Source organism: Silene latifolia, chromosome 10 (assembly GCF_048544455.1).
Source record: "Silene latifolia isolate original U9 population chromosome 10, ASM4854445v1, whole genome shotgun sequence".
Lineage (NCBI taxonomy): Eukaryota > Viridiplantae > Streptophyta > Magnoliopsida > Caryophyllales > Caryophyllaceae > Silene > Silene latifolia.
This window is the reverse complement of record NC_133535.1, coordinates 13,244,655-13,260,815: the sequence shown is the minus strand read 5'-3', so window position 1 is coordinate 13,260,815 and position 16,161 is coordinate 13,244,655. Positions and strand designations below refer to the sequence as shown.

Genomic DNA, 16,161 nt, shown 5'->3' with positions numbered 1-16,161 from the left:
TAATTTTTACTCTATATTGTAGCTCCCCACCTTCGGCAGTAAGAATCCTCTGTCCCATTTGGTGTTCCACTCCATACATATTCTAACAAATTAACTAATTAATATATGTATTGGATATTTTATTCTTGCAACAAGTGATGTGGCAGAAGATAAATGGAGTGTGACACAGAATATGACACAAAATGATATACAAAAGTGGGACAGAGGATCCTTACTGCACCTTCGGTAGGTGGGTGGCTAAAAAATTATATAATCATATTGTCCGGATATTCGAATAAGAATTGCTCAACGAAGACGAATCTTGCACTAGAAATTTCAACATGATGGATAACTTACATACATGATTTATGCCACCACAATTGACCCGAGTTCGATTTACTTCAGCAACATATTGACCTTGTGGCTTCCTTTACACAAAAAAAAACATCTAATAACCAATGTACGGCAATGACAAAAGAACATCGGAAGATAATTCCTCAAAGAGAGGTTTACAGTTTGGCAAGTTCAACCATCACTGATCACTGTAATGACTCACCAACTCCACGTTTCCGTCATCAAACTATCATAGTCCCATTTTCTTGCAGTTCTTACAACTCCAAGAAGAAAGGGACTGGCTGCAACCCTAACTGCCAAGGTTAGATGGTGAAAAAGACCACTGGGTTAGGTGGTAAACTTTAGTACATCAACACTGCAAACCCTAGTACTCGCATTGATCCGTCCTTCTGATACTCGCATCACCCAAGTTCAACTTTTGGATCTTTGGTACCCAGAAAACTTCCAGCTGCTTCATCGGCCACATCACTGATAGATGACAAAGTGACAATGTGTTAAAGGCAAATTTGGTATACAGAAAAATAGTTTATGATGATATAACCAAAATATTAGTATATCCGTGACTCCGTGAGTCTTGTATGAGACAGTCTCACATGTGAGACCAAACCAAGACCCTTAATTATGTCTCAATTTAATTTGGGTTGGTCATTTCGTCTCATATAAGGCTGTCTCATACTCCATATAAGTTTTTGCTTAGTCCAGATTGATGAGTAAACCTGTCTATGGCTTCTGACTTTGCAATTAATGTCATTCCCTTTGAGACAAGTAGGTCACAGAAATCTGTCATGTCATGTATCTGGCAGTATCGACAGAGATACTGCAGAAAGTCGTTGAACGGTTTTGGTTCCTGCAAAAAAGAAAGTTTAAGGATTCAAACCAGCAGCCGGGTCACCAGTAAAAAGCAAAAAAGTTCACCTAGAATGTATGACACGATATTTGCCGAATATATTTTAGTTCAGTGAATCTTTTATCAGACGGTTGCACATATGAGTCTAACCCAAAACCTTATGCATTCCTCATTTGATTGAGTTTGTCTCATGTATAAGGCAATCTTAGATAATTTTGTTTGTTTGATGACCATACCTGCTCAAGAACACAACCTTTTCGAAAGGCAACAAGACAGTCTATTGCTTTTCCATAGTTATTCCCAGCATAAGAGTCCTCCACGAGCTCAAGAATATTACTCTTCATACCATTGATTGCTTTAGTCACCCAATCAGGGCTATCTCTACGCGTTAGCATTGCCTTAAAGTCCTCTACCGGAGTGACCTTCCCAATCTTGTCAACAAGGGCAGTAGAGTAATTAACATTAGAACTGGATGGTTTATAGTCACCATACTCAATCTTAGCCATAGGAACATTTTCAGTGTTAGTCAACGATTTTCCATCCCCATTCTCAATCTTCGCCATAGGAACATTTTCAATAGATTCCATTGGTCTATACTCTTGTAAAGCCTGCCTCTCATCATCTGACCCAGAAGGTTTTTCCCTTATTGACCTTGCCGATTTCTTTCTCTGTAAAATGGGCCAAATTAGAGTCAAACAATTTTAATCTAACACAGTTACTAAAACGTTTGGTTTAAATCAGCACCTTTGGATTTTCCATCACTTCAAAGCATTTTCGAAATTCTTCAATCACAGAAATATTTTGAGAACGAAGTTCAGGATCCGGTTCAACTATCCTCTTCAAGGCTTCATCAAGTGGAGGTACAGCTGTGTCCGAGCTTTTTATTCTTAATTCAAGAAAGTGGTAGAAGCGCTACATAATCATAAGATGACTCTGATCAACCTTTTGTTAGAGAAAATCTGAATATCACATATTCACATACGACAATAGTTTTTAAAAAACTATTTTCTATTTACTTCAAATAAAGTTACATTTATCAACGTACTGTACTGTTGTTGCACGTGTTACATTTCATCATTTCATCTAAATGTCAAATGGTGATATAGAGAGTAATGATTAGCACTCAACAAAGGTAATAATCGACCCTCAAAGAAACATTCGGCACACGAAGCTCTATCAATTATTTGGTTTGAAATATATAAAAAGAAACCATTCCAATAGAGATTACTGTTAACTGTTACCATTAAGCAAATCTACAGATATTCCTTCTTCATGTCCCCGAACTTTAAGATCAGATAAACCCCGAGAAGCCAGAAATAAGTTGCATGTTAGGAGGTGTTTGGTTGGCTACTTTGGAATGGATTTGATCCATTCCAATGTTTGGTTGGGATATTATGGAATGGGGTTAGATGCCCAATGGATTCTAACTCCACCCCAACAGTGGCCCAACCCCTTGGAATCTCATACCCACCTTCCCCCCTTGGTTTCACACACCATTCCTTCCCCTTACAAGTTTAGATTGAATCAAAGAATTTTAAGAATGAATGGATTTAGAACCCCATACCTCTATGGTATCATACTCCATCCATTCCATTCCTTAATCTTGAACCAAACAACCCGACCGAATTTAGTAAACAAACAGTTCCCACATACCTCGAGAACAGGATTCGGAGTGAAATCTGGCCTTAGATACTCCTCTTTTGCAGGTGGAGCAAGGTCAAGCATCTTTACGAAATTATCTGAAGCCTCCTGCTGTTCTTCTGTTGGCTGAAATGCTTCAGGAAGATTTCTGAAAGAAGGAAACTGGAACTCTCTAACATCCTCAGCAAACGGGAGCACGTTGAAGTAAAATGAATCAGCCTTCTCAAAAAGAACACGCCCCCCCACACACACACAAAAAAAAGAAAAAAATAAATTAGATGACTATAAAGGACAGAAAATAAAAAGGCTTGTAAAATCAGCGACAACTAAAAGAAAGAATTATACGAGCATTACTAAAAGAAGGGGAAAACACTAACAATATTGTCCTTTGCAGAAACATTTGGTGTTAGAACCCCAATCACAACACCTGCCTGCCCTTGCCTCCAAACACAGCGAACTATTGCTACCTTATTCATTTCCTTCATGGCCCTAGCCAATGCAGAAACCGCAATGACAGCTTCTTTCTTGCCAGGTTCAGCAATAAATAAATTGACATCTTTCATAAAATATTGGCTGAAAGCATGAGAAGAAGAAAATCAGAGCTCCATGGGTTACTATTCCCTCCAGCCCTATTTATATTGGCCAATACGATTCGGTGGTCGAACTATGTCAAACTTGACCAATATGTCTCACAAGTCACGGCGAACACTAGCTATGACAACAAAATGCTTTTTGGATGACAATATAAAAATAGCTTTAATAAAGTAACTAGAACAATTTTACATTGTATTCAGAGAAATTAATGGTCAGTCAAAAGGGCCAAATAAAAATGGAATTAAGACAGTTAATTGTAAGTTTGTAACATCCACAAGTGAATTAATCTTGAGTGAATAATAGATCTGCTCACCGTAGTATATTTTTAGCATCAGTGAACCCAAGAAGCTTCACACTCTTCTCAGGTTTGAACTTGACAGCTTCCCATTCATCCGTTGAGATAGGAACCACCTCAGGTCCATAGCGATAACCTTTAATCCTTTGTTCCGGAGGCACAATTTTGCCTGGGTCTTGAATGCTTTGATACTCATAATCGACCTTGATTTCATGAGTGGCAAATCTATCACTTGCAGGTGCTTTATCTGAATATTTTTTCAGTGTTGGAAATCTCTCTTCCGAAGTTTTTTTATAGACCCAAACCTGTCATTGAGAAATATGGAGTAAACATATATGGAGAAGTAGTGAACTGTTGGTGGCCCTGTCGTCAGAGTTCAAATTTTTTTCAGGACATTATGACAGGCTGACAGCATCAAGTACAGATTTAGAAAACATAACTAAGTCAAACAGCAAGGTAAGCATTTACTCAAAAGATGTGTCAAGTTCAGCAAGTACAGAAAAGTGAAAACACGCTACTTATGACTAACTATACATACAATGTGTTAGATACTGGATGTACGCAACCTCAACCCTATGCTATTAGCAACACAAAGAGGTGGTTTACAAATGACTCGTAAGGAAAATTGTTTCTGAGAATTCCTCCATAATGAGGTTAGTTCAGGCATGACCTCATAACAGGCAGTGGACCTTACCTTGATTTTTAGGCTTGAGCTCACTTCAAGATCACCCCTGAATATTGTAACAGGTGCTATACTCCGAGTCCTGAGTGCTCCTAACAACGAGGTTGAACTTTCAACATATACAGTCTTTGCCAATGTTGTCTTGGTGAAAAGTTCTAGTAGCTGGTCATTTTCATCCATAATAGTCTTATCAGCATCACTGCTTAAACTCCCTCTCACAACTATGCATTCCAATTTTATGGCCTGCTCAGTCATTTGCATAGCAATAGTGCTGACTTGATCTTCTTTTGTTCCTTCGAACGGATCTCTTAGACGAGAGAGCGCATTTGTTATTAGGCAAATGCGCTTTTTTCCTTTATTAGTTGGCCCATATTTCTTTATAAGCATATCCATTCCAACCACAATGGCATCAAGAACTAAGATGCATGTTAAGGTCTCAACTAACATCGCATTAGTTTTGTAAAAAAACAGAGAAATAGAACAAGGAATTAAGGACTATAAAACAAAATAATTAAGAACAGAAGAACTAACGTATCTACTGATACGTTGGATAAGCTACACAGGTACACTACATAAGACAGTGGAAATCATTCCCAGCTGGCTAATACACTGCATAAGACAGTGGAATCATTCTCAGATGACCAATGCAAATAGCATTTGAATTTGGTCGTCAGTCTGAGCTCTGAAGTGCCAGGAACAGAGAATAGAAGCCAATACAAACACATACAGAGTAATAGAAAGACATAACATACCATAAAATAAGAGAACTAGAAAACAAATGCAGAAAGAGTTCTCATACAACTATACAAGTGCTGATCTAAACCAAATCGGTAGTGAGTGACATTTGGTGTATCAAGCAGAGTAGATATCACCTTATCATGAAGGTATTGGAATGTACACACAAAAAGAAAACAGCCGGAAGACATTTTCCAACGACAACGCCAGATTCAAATGGTGTTCGAACGTTATCAATGGGACTTTATAGTTCAACTAACCAACCATAACTTAGTTCGAATGTATGCAAAGATAAAAAAAAATAAGAAAAGAAAAAGCTTAATAAGCTTAAAATCTAACGGAAATTGCAAAAACAACCATGAAAAGATACAATCACCAGGAACTGTCCCTCGTTGAAGTTGCTCGACAGCATCCACCAAGTCTCCATCTACAACTTTAATACTCCTCAGTACCATGACATTTTCATATCCACCTACTTCCCTCGTCAAATCATTGTTTGTTTCTGAGATTCAAATAAGAGACTTATAAGTTATAAGGGCGCTAAAAACTGGCTTCTAATATGCTCAAAAGAAAAGCAAGATTAATCTCTGTTAGATTAATCTCTTAATCGTAATGCGTGGCTAAATGCACCAAATGCAATGATATACATTCTTCTCTGTTAGATTAATTCTTAATAATAACGTTGTGGCTTGTGACCCTGTTTATTGCAATTATTAACTGCAAGAAAAAATCTAAAAGTAGAAGCACCAAACACATCGATAATCTCGACTGTGGCCCACAATCCTAGACCAACTTCACATGCTGCAGATCACAAGCATGCATTGAATGAAGCCTTAAGATGGATGGCAAGGGTAAGTAAACACTATGGAATCAAAGAAATTATGTGGCCAATCAAAGCCTATCTCCTTTCAGCAAAAAGTTGGAAGAGTCAAATAAACGTAGTTTTTCAGGCCCTGGCATAGTCCCGCCATGCAGCAAAGTCATGAGGTACAATAAATATCACATTACATTAGTTGCAGTACTACAGTAAGACTCAAAGAAGAAAAAAGAAAAAAAAAAGCGTACAGCAAAAGAAACTGATGCTTCCCATATATCAAAATTATGACATAAATGTTACACTAATGCATCTAAAGAGGGTTCTGCATAAGGGAGATTCGAAGTATGCAGCCTAACCACTGAGATAAAAAAAAGAGGTGGTTTCTATCATACCCTTGTTTACAAAAAAGCACCTACTACCTGCTGTTTCAAGAAAATTATAATTTATAATCTGGACCCAAAGCAAGAAATCACAAAATCTGTAAAATTAAGAAAACCATTTGGATTTATTTCAGAGTCTAGTCACTCATCATGTTCTGCAATTTACAGCGTAATGCAAAAAACTTCAAGCTTTATGCCACCCTTCTTTCCGATACTGTTTTTTTCCCTATGTTTGCCTCGAATTGAAACAGAACTTAATGAAACCCAACGTATCAAATCCTCGTGAATAACAACGTTCAGGATGTGGAAGCCCAAAAAAAAAAATATAAGAGACTACATTCATGTGCATGAACATGAATAGTTAGTAGGCACAAAACAAGGTACCTTGAGTCCCAAACAAGACTATTCCAACCTCATCATATTTGTTATACATGAGCTGCGCATAAAAATTAAACAATCAGCATTTTACACTAATCCACTCAGTATTAACAGCATAGAAGGGGAAAAGAAAAGCATATCATATAGAAAGTGAACCTTCTTTTCCAGAAGCATGGCACAAACTTTCTCAACCTGTGGAAGAACACCATGCATCTTCGGACCAACGTCCAGCAATAAAATCAATGATTCCTATCATCAAGAGTACAAAATTATATTCATTCACAAATATACTAAAATAGTAATATACTGTGATGCTGCTTAAATTTTATGTTACCTACACATCCTAATCTAACTAATGGCATATAGTACTATTTACATTCTCCTTGGCGGCACGAAGAGACATGTCTGGCAATCTGGCATAACAGTTTCACAATTACAAAGAAAATTCTTAGCATCTATTTTGCCAAATACAACTTTGACGAATTTTTCCTCCTTTCTAGGTTCTTGTTTACTCCAACACTTGGTTCAGTAGAGAAAAACTGAAGCAAGGGCAGAGGAAGGAAATGGAGCAGTTAAAAACCAATGATAGGACGGACCATTATTCATATCAAGTCTGGATTTAATTCTTCATGCACATGTTTAAGCAAATTCAAGAGGGTAAATTCAAGCAACCTAAATGCAGGCACGAATTGGAAGCATGAATGTGAAGAGATCTTCCGATTTTCAATGGAGCCAAAGACGCATTATTTTTTTATTCTAAATCGTGATGGAATAAAGCAAAATGGCTTACTAAAGCACTCTTTTTTTTTATTGTGAAGTGACACTCTTTAGGTGCAGTTTTGGAGAATATTCATTCTGGATCTATTTGGAAACAATGACATGAATAAGACTGCGTACATCCAACCCCGCAACCCAGCAATTTGCGGGATCCCTTGAAGAAATGGAGTAATGTTAAGGTGAAGAGAGAGAAGCAACATTCTCAAAATCTTGCCAATTTTACAAGAAATATGATTTTATTTGATAAGGCGGGAAAATGGCTCCAGCGACTTTTTTACCACATACAATGTAATCTAAACAAACAATTTTGGACCCTCCCTCTCTCAATCTTTCTCGCCCGATCCTTTCCTTTACTACTCCCTCCGTACCAGACCAAAGGTAACACTTACTATAAACGGACGTACCACACCAAAGGTAACATTCCTTATTTGGCCCACAACATTACCAAGTTATCCTTATACCCATTTGATATTTACACAAAATGCCATTACATACCCCACCTACCAACCCACAATTAAACCCACAATTACATACCCCACCTATTTTTTCCCTCTTTACCCTTACTTTTTCCACTTTTTCTTAAATACTCCATTTTTCCCTACGTTACCTTTGGTGTGGTACGGAGGGAGTATAAGATTATTTTCTCTCCCTTTCATTTCCATTCCTCGCCAACTTTCATCCACGGGCATCCAAAGTACAAAGTGTTCATGCACAAAACATCCCCTAAAACCCTTTTCAGGATGAACATTTCAATTTTCCAAAAGGTTTACGGACAAATCAACAAACCTCAATCCAACCACTTTCCTCCAAAAACCTATCAAACACCTACTAGCTATGTATAGTCGACTCAAATTGGCTATTAGTACTTTGTAAATACTCCAACTTAACCAGAAATCTAATCATCCTTATAGAAATACTCGGTACATAACTAATTGAAACATAATATCCAAACATACAAGATGAAAATGCAATAAGCAACTCCGCTTAATCGTCTAAATGAAACCCCAACCTTTAATTTATAAATGCTTGAGTTGACATTTTGTAAAATACAATATCAACTATCAAATTCTACTTACTCCAACAACCATAACTTCTTCATAATATCAAACATTGACTAATCGAAACATAATATCCGAAAATACAAACTGGAAATGCAATAACTAACTCAACTAAAATGAAAACCTAACCTAAATTGACATTTTCTAAATTAAAAATATCAAATCCTACTCCAAAACCTTAAATTCGTCGCGAACCGAAACATTAACATACAAAAACATGCAATTTTGAGCAAAGACGAAGTAGATAAGAACCAAACCTAGCTCAATTAATTATCCTAATAACGATCAGAAGAAACGAATAAGAGCAAATTAAACTCCAAATTAAGTTAATTTGAACATAGATGATGCTAATACAAACACTAAAACTAAAAGAATGCTGAAGAAAGTAGAGGAAGTACCTTGTTACGCGCCATTGTTGAACAAGTGAGAGAATGGAGTGTGAGATGAAAGGGTGTGTGTTTTGAATTTTGACGTTTTAAACAAAAATTAAGATTGCTGCACAAGCTTCTCAGTGTTTTTAGAAGCAACTTTTTTGAAAAGAAAATATGAGAGAAATGTTTTCATTATTAAGTCGGGTTTGGATCGGGTCATATTATCGTGTTTGAGTCCGGTCATTGTCGGGTTTTGTTACTTTATCGCATTACTCCAATTTTTACTATTGATATTAGCAAAGCGTCTTGCTTGTGATGGCCACTATCTACCACAAGTTTGTGACGAATAGTGACCCTATCGCAATATGCAAGTGGGAGGGCAAGTGAGACGCTCCATATTTGTCCCACTTGCAATTGTGTGAGAGGGTCACTATCCGTCATAAGCTTGTGACGGATAGTGTCCGTCATAAATGAGAAATTGCCATTAGGTTTAGTTTTTGATTTTTCGACCATTATTTGATTCGGTTGCTAACTACTCATCTCATTACTAAGTCAAAAGGACGAAATTAAACACGAAGTCATTTTTATTCTGATTGGAATCAAGCTTAATAATTGTTGGGTTATCAATCTAATATGGTCAATATTGGGTCGAGTTCATATCGGGTTCCTGTCGGGTTCATCCATAAACAAAAACGCGATTTTCCTCCAATAAAACTTTACGGAAAAAAAAAATACTCCATATTGGTAAATAGTACAAAATCAATAAGTATAAAAAGAATTAATTCCTTATTCCATAAGTGAACAAATGGAAATGAGGTTTCAAACTCATATCACCTTAATTTAATTCCTGATTCCAAACCGGTACCTTCCTAAGAACCAAACGCCCTAAACATTTTAAACATTGATGATTTATGACTACCCTTTTACACGAGAAAAAGGATGCTTTGTAGTTTTTGAGCATATACACATTTTTTCTGAGCATATTACCATTTATAAATATAGTTTTTGAGCAATATTATATTTTTTAGTGTAATGTTTTAGTAAATGTGCTCAAAAACTTTATACTAAAGCAGAACTCAAAAACTTTAAAATAAAACTCAGAAAATAAACAATAAGAGTACTACCTCAGATGTATAGTCTTTGAACTGCTTTTACACCGACCGTTATTTAGTGTTTATAAGTAATGTCGTTGTCAATATTGGTTGTTACTTCTTTTTTTATAGGCTAAAATAGATAAGTTTTACATACATGAGTTCAACGCGACTTTAGCTAATCGTGTGCTCTCTTATTAAGATGACGCGGAATGAAACTAATCGACAAACAATGAAAGCAACTAGCTAGCAATATTAATGGTGTTTTCAATTACTCTTTTGTTTTTCCAATGTATGTTTTGCAATCTGACAAATAATTGAGAGACAATCGGAGAAAAGATTCACATGCCGGAGGTGTTTTTTCATAACCCAATTCAAAATTAGGAAAATCCCTCTTGTTTGTACTCGAGTTGCGGTCTCAGCCTTGAAAACCGCCGAGCTGCAATAACTAGATTTTTCAGCAGCATCATTAGCATCATAACTTTGGTTATTACTTTCTTTATTTTTATTTTGAAATTTCGAGTAAGACGAAAGTTACTATTTGAAAAAGTAGTCGTACCTCCTAATCGGACAAAATATTTAGTGAAAATAGTTCACTCTTATAAACAAATCTCCATAATACAATTTTTGTTTTAAAGCTTGAAAAAAAAATCATTGATTTCAGCTGATTAGTAGAGGTAGAAAAAAGTGCGAGTTGGCACAACTGACTCGACTCACCACTAGTGTCGGGGCCAAGCTTCAATTTCGATGGCCCGACCCGCTTCAGTCGTAAAGAACAAAAGAATACTCTAGACTACCTGGTCCGCTCTAGCCCGCCCCATGATGGGCCGATCTCGGATCAAACATGAAATAGCACGGGCTAGCCTAGCCCGCTCCCCTCATATAGCCAGACCCGGCCGGCGGCCCAGGTCACTGATCAGTGGAAAGAAAGTAGCAATGTGAATACTATTATAATCTAATCACTTTCCATTACTGTAATTTTCACATTTCAACCACGTTGAAATCATGTGTAAGTGGGCTTGCATAGTTAGTTACCTACCAAAATTGCGGCTCAACCTATAAGCCATCCACAGTCCACACTTTTCGGCTTGTATGTACACATCAAAACCAGTCATCTACTCATCTACCACCAAACAAACAAACACATCAACACAATTTAATTACACAATTCACATGCTCTTTTCTTACAAAAATGGCATCAATGGTGGCATATCATCCAAGTTTCCCATGTAACACCAAAAATGTAACTCAATACAAATCATACTTAACCACGGTTTTTCCGTCCCATTTCCGTGTCTCATCTTGTCGTCAAGAAGATCAAAACAAGAAAACCAAGAAATTTGATCAAATAATAAATCGTAGAGAAGTTATTCTTAGAAGCAGTGAGATAGCTACACTAGGCGCCCTCTTTCATTTCAGGTCACTTTTTTATTAAACTTATACTTGTACTAGTTAATACTCCTTATGTGATTTTACGGAAAATGAAACAGCGCCACCTAATGTCACCGAGTTTTAGTATTACTAGTGATGCTCGTCTTTTATTTTAATTGTTTTGTTGATTTCAATGTTGATGGTGTTTTATTTTTATCAGTGGAACAAAGCCAAGTTATTTGGGAGTGCAAAAGAATCCACCTTCATTGGCCTTATGTCCAGCTACCAATAACTGCATTTCCACTTCTGAGAACTCTAGTGACTTCACACATTATGCCCCTCCTTGGTATGTTTATTCATTCAACCTCTTTATTTTCTCATCCCTTATCTTTTTATCCAGTGCACACTAAAGGTAGCGGTTGCTGGTTACCCCGTCATCCTCCAAAAAATTGTTGTTACAACAAAAACCTTAAGGTGATGGTTGGGGCCAACTATTACTCCGTATAATTTTTCCTATTAGGCTCCCTCACTCAAATGCCCATTGGGCTTGAAGAGTGGTTAGTTGTGCACCGGCTCCCCCATACCCTCTGCTGGAATTCCACTTCGAGAGTTTTTGAGGAGTTTTTGAGGTTGCCAGGATTCGAACCCATGACCAAAGGTCACGATGGCTTTGATACCATGATAGACACATCCTGAAACGGAGTAAAATTTGGGACAATATGTTATTGATTGAGTGAGTTGTGCCATTGTCAGGAACTACAATCCCGAAGGAGGGAGAGGGAGCAAAAACTCTGTCAGCAAAGAGGCAGCAATGCAGGAGCTTCTTGAAGTGGTAAGCTTCCTTACAGTTCAGTACATTGACTTCTGTTTCTGTATGTCTGTTTCTTGAAGGAACTACAAATTCATTGTTAATTGCAGATAGAATCAACAGGACCGGACAATTTTAGACCCAAAATCATGGAAAAGAATGATGATTATGTGCGAGTTGAGTACGAAAGTCCTATTTTAGGGGTAAGTTGTAGCATCACAGATATCATGCTATTTGGATGAAAATTCAATAATGATTGGCAACTGTCTTTTCTTTGTATCAGTTTGTAGATGATGTCGAGTTCTGGTTTCCACCAGGAAAGAAGTCTATTGTTGAGTATCGGTCTGCATCCCGTTTGGGCAGTTTTGATTTTGATGTTAATCGAAAAAGAATCAAGGTTAGACACAATGCTTTATTTTCTGAATTCAGGCTGTTAGTTGAAGGAGCATTGCAGACAGTCGGGTAATGTTGCTCTATTGCTGTTCTCGATATCTAATTTTGAACAATCCTTGATGCAGGCATTGAGGCAAGAGTTAGAAAAGAAAGGATGGGCATCAGAAAATACTTACTGAGAGCAAGCACAGTTACATTATGCAGTCCACACATAAACATCAAAGTTCCAACAGTTATAGAGTAAATGGTAGGACAAAGCTGTAGTCGGAATTCAGAAAAGCTGTAGTCGGAATTAAGAAAAACAACTCTGATGCAGGAAATAAAGATGTCTTCAGAAACTCTCATTAAAAATCACATCGGATTAAGTCATAAGATTGGTCTTACACGATAATTTGTCTTTTTCTTTTTAGTGAAATGTTAATTTGTATTTCACTAACGGGTATATACTTAAATTTACAAATGAATGTCCATTATAGTAAAATTGTTGAATAAAAGAGCATTAAAAAATAATCATTTTCTGTTGTGCATAAAATACAGTCTAATTAAAGTGTTCGTAATTTCATAAGTATTACGAGTATACTCATCTTTTTTTGGTGTGTGCTATTATTTTTTTAATTTTCTTTTATCAAACACCATTTAAATCACTATAAACAAGGGAAATGATAAGATACCTATAAACAAATAAATAAGACAACTTGATACTAAAAATTTAATCATTACTTTCTTGCACGATAATGGTTTCAACTTTTAACTAGTGTTCAACAAAAGATAACTAAACTTAATATTGCAAAAAGAAGTGAAACTTACAACTTATTCCACATCCTTACTTGGCATCATTGATGAAACTTTTAAATCGTTTCTATGTTTCAAATACTCACATTTTAAATGTTGTTTTATGAGTCAATGAGAGATCCAAATACTTTTTTCAATAAAAAAAAGTAGAAATCGTTGTCAAATATTAACGATTTAACAATGTACTTTTGCTTGTTGCCAAAAAAAAAAACAATGTATTTTGTACTACTTAACATTAATTATTTTATGATATATTCCGTATAAATAAAAATAAATTATTCCGAGATTTATATGTCCTTATTATATACTCGATACTTCTTTTAAAAAAAAAACATTTTCTTTATTATTTTAGGAGTCTAAACCGAGCCAATTCCCACTCGAATCCAACCGGACCACAAGTCACAACCCATAATAAGGCCACAACAAGGCTCATAAACAAAGTGCAAAAGATAATGTGCAACATTACAATTTACACTTCCAGATAACTCTGTGTGTGCATCAACAGTTGAGTTTCTGTAAAGGGTTTAACACTTCCAAAACCCTCTCTCAAACTAACCCAAAACTTCATATCTTCATCAAGGTAAATCTCTTATCCAAAACCCTTCTTCAATTTCTTCTATTATTCCCTAATTTGATTGATATGTATTAGTTCATAAACTAGCAATTATCATGGATTCTATGTTCTATCTATGTCCACCCAAAACTGCCCAATTCAGCTCTTCACCTGTCTTACTTTCATGTAAAGCTTCAATCTTTGAAAACCCGATATCGCTGCGTAAACCCAAGTTGTCTGTTTCTGTGAAATCATGTAATAGGTCTTCTTTTTTGGGTCAAGGTTTGATCTTGGGGGGAAATGAATTCGGGTTTCGGAGAATTAAGAAACCCTTTTTACAAATTTGCCCAATTTTAGCAGCTGTTAAGAGAAGAAAAGAAATGCCCTTTGATAGTGTTATACAAAGAGATAAGAAACTTAAGTTGTGTTTGAAAATTAGGAAGATTTTGATGAGTCAGCCTGATAGAGCTATGCCTCTTAGAGAGATTGGTAAGTATAGGAAACAATTGGGTTTGGAGAGGGGAAGACGGTTTATCGCGTTGTTGAAGAAGTTTCCTGGTGTGTTTGAGATTGAGGAAGAAGGGGCATATTTGCTTAGGTTTAAATTGACCCCTGAAGCTGAAAGTTTGTATTTTGAGGAGTTGAAGATTAGGAATGGGATGGAGGAATTGTTGGTTGTTAAGATAAGGAAGTTATTGATGATGTCGTTGGAGAAGCGGATTTTGGTGGAAAAGATTGGGCATTTGAGGACTGATCTTGGGTTGCCATTGGAATTTAGGGATACTATTTGTCATAGGTATCCTCAGTACTTTAAAGTTGTGCCTACTGAGCGAGGCCCGGCTTTGGAATTGACTCATTGGGATCCGGAACTAGCGGTTTCAGCTGCCGAGATGGCTGAGGAGGATAATCGTATTAGAGAGTTGGAAGAGAAGAATTTGATTATAGATAGGCCTTTGAAGTTTAATAAGGTGCCATTACCTAAGGGATTGAAACTTTCGAAAGGTGAGATGAGAAGGATTTCGCAGTTTAGGGATATTCCTTATATATCACCTTATTCGGATTTTTCACATTTGCAATCGGGTTCACGGGAGAAAGAGAAGCATGCTTGTGCTGTTGTTCATGAGCTTTTGAGCCTAACGATGGAAAAGAGGACTCTTGTTGATCATTTGACTCATTTTCGGGAAGAGTTCAGGTTTTCACAGCAGCTTAGGGGGATGTTAATCAGGCATCCTGATCTGTTTTATGTGTCCCTTAAAGGGGACAGAGACTCGGTTTTCCTTCGTGAAGCATATAGAGGTTCACAATTGGTTGACAAAGATAGGCTACTAATTATCAAGGAGAAGATGAGGGCGCTTGTTAGCATACCCAGATTTAGGAGAGGCCTTCGAAAGAATGATGACGGAGATTCTGCAGGAGAGGAAGAGAGAGAAGGAGAGGAAGGGGAAGAAGAATGGTCTGATATTGATAATCAAATGGGCGATGAGTTCGATGATGATGATAAGAGTGATGACGAAGATTATGAAGATATTTGGAGTGACGAAGATGACACACCCCCCGATTTTGATGATGAAAGTGATGTAAGGATTAGCTCAAGCAAACAAGTGAAAAAGTCTGATCCCATGCCCGAAATAGCGGAGGATCGTGCTCTGGTTTTTCCTGATGGACGGCCTCGTGAAAAATGGTGATTACAACAATGACAACGGCGATTTTCAATGTTTTGATAATATACCATCTCCCTAGAAATATTTTCAATCAAGTGGCTTATGCTGTTCCTTGCCAAGATAATGCTATCATTTAGCAGGAAAGAATTCATCACGGCGACAATATGGGTTAGACCCGGTTACTCCAATATATATTGTGTCGAGTTCAGTTTGAAGAGAAATTTGTATAATCATGCTTAGTGTAGTGTAGATGTGACTCTTTGATGGGATGAATATCAGTTTTAATATAAATTTCTTTTCAATGTCAAATTGTCAAGCAACATATGCTCTACTTGAGAGAGTTTGTATGAAATTTCGTCCTGATAATTTAGTAAAACTGGTGAAGTATTCTGTGACATGGCTTTTATATACTTCTCAAGCTGTCTATAGTCTGCCATGAGTGTTGCCTGCTCCCTTCGTCCAATTCACTACATTTGACCAAATATGCGTGGGAAATCTGAAAAATGCAGTGAATTCAACCGGAACTTAGGGAGTACTTGTTAGCATTGTTAGGATAACAATTCAGGGTACTGGTTGGCTTTCTG

The 16,161-nt window shown here is 36.7% G+C and overlaps 3 protein-coding genes across 3 annotated transcripts; 2 read left to right on the top strand and 1 right to left on the bottom strand.

Annotated features, from left to right (window-relative positions):
* Positions 1-281: 281 nt before the first annotated feature.
* Positions 282-9,096, bottom strand: LOC141605183 (ATP-dependent DNA helicase 2 subunit KU80). Its single transcript, XM_074423861.1, has 12 exons — positions 8,936-9,096; positions 6,859-6,951; positions 6,709-6,760; positions 5,498-5,629; positions 4,405-4,808; positions 3,729-4,015; positions 3,199-3,394; positions 2,834-3,040; positions 1,925-2,092; positions 1,417-1,848; positions 1,050-1,180; positions 282-801 (listed from the first exon to the last, which is right to left on the bottom strand). Exons 1-12 carry the CDS (start codon positions 8,948-8,950, stop codon positions 735-737), a joined length of 2,184 nt encoding a protein of 727 aa, XP_074279962.1. The 5' UTR covers positions 8,951-9,096; the 3' UTR covers positions 282-734.
* A 1,998-nt stretch (positions 9,097-11,094) lies between these two features.
* On the top strand, positions 11,095-13,103 carry LOC141605182 (uncharacterized). Its single transcript, XM_074423860.1, has 6 exons — positions 11,095-11,418; positions 11,591-11,716; positions 12,124-12,202; positions 12,289-12,381; positions 12,462-12,575; positions 12,697-13,103. Exons 1-6 carry the CDS (start codon positions 11,192-11,194, stop codon positions 12,748-12,750), a joined length of 693 nt encoding a protein of 230 aa, XP_074279961.1. The 5' UTR covers positions 11,095-11,191; the 3' UTR covers positions 12,751-13,103.
* A 687-nt stretch (positions 13,104-13,790) lies between these two features.
* On the top strand, positions 13,791-15,972 carry LOC141605181 (protein WHAT'S THIS FACTOR 1 homolog, chloroplastic). Its single transcript, XM_074423859.1, has one exon. The coding sequence runs from the start codon at positions 14,033-14,035 to the stop codon at positions 15,599-15,601; it is 1,569 nt and encodes a 522-aa protein (XP_074279960.1). The 5' UTR covers positions 13,791-14,032; the 3' UTR covers positions 15,602-15,972.
* Positions 15,973-16,161: the final 189 nt, after the last annotated feature.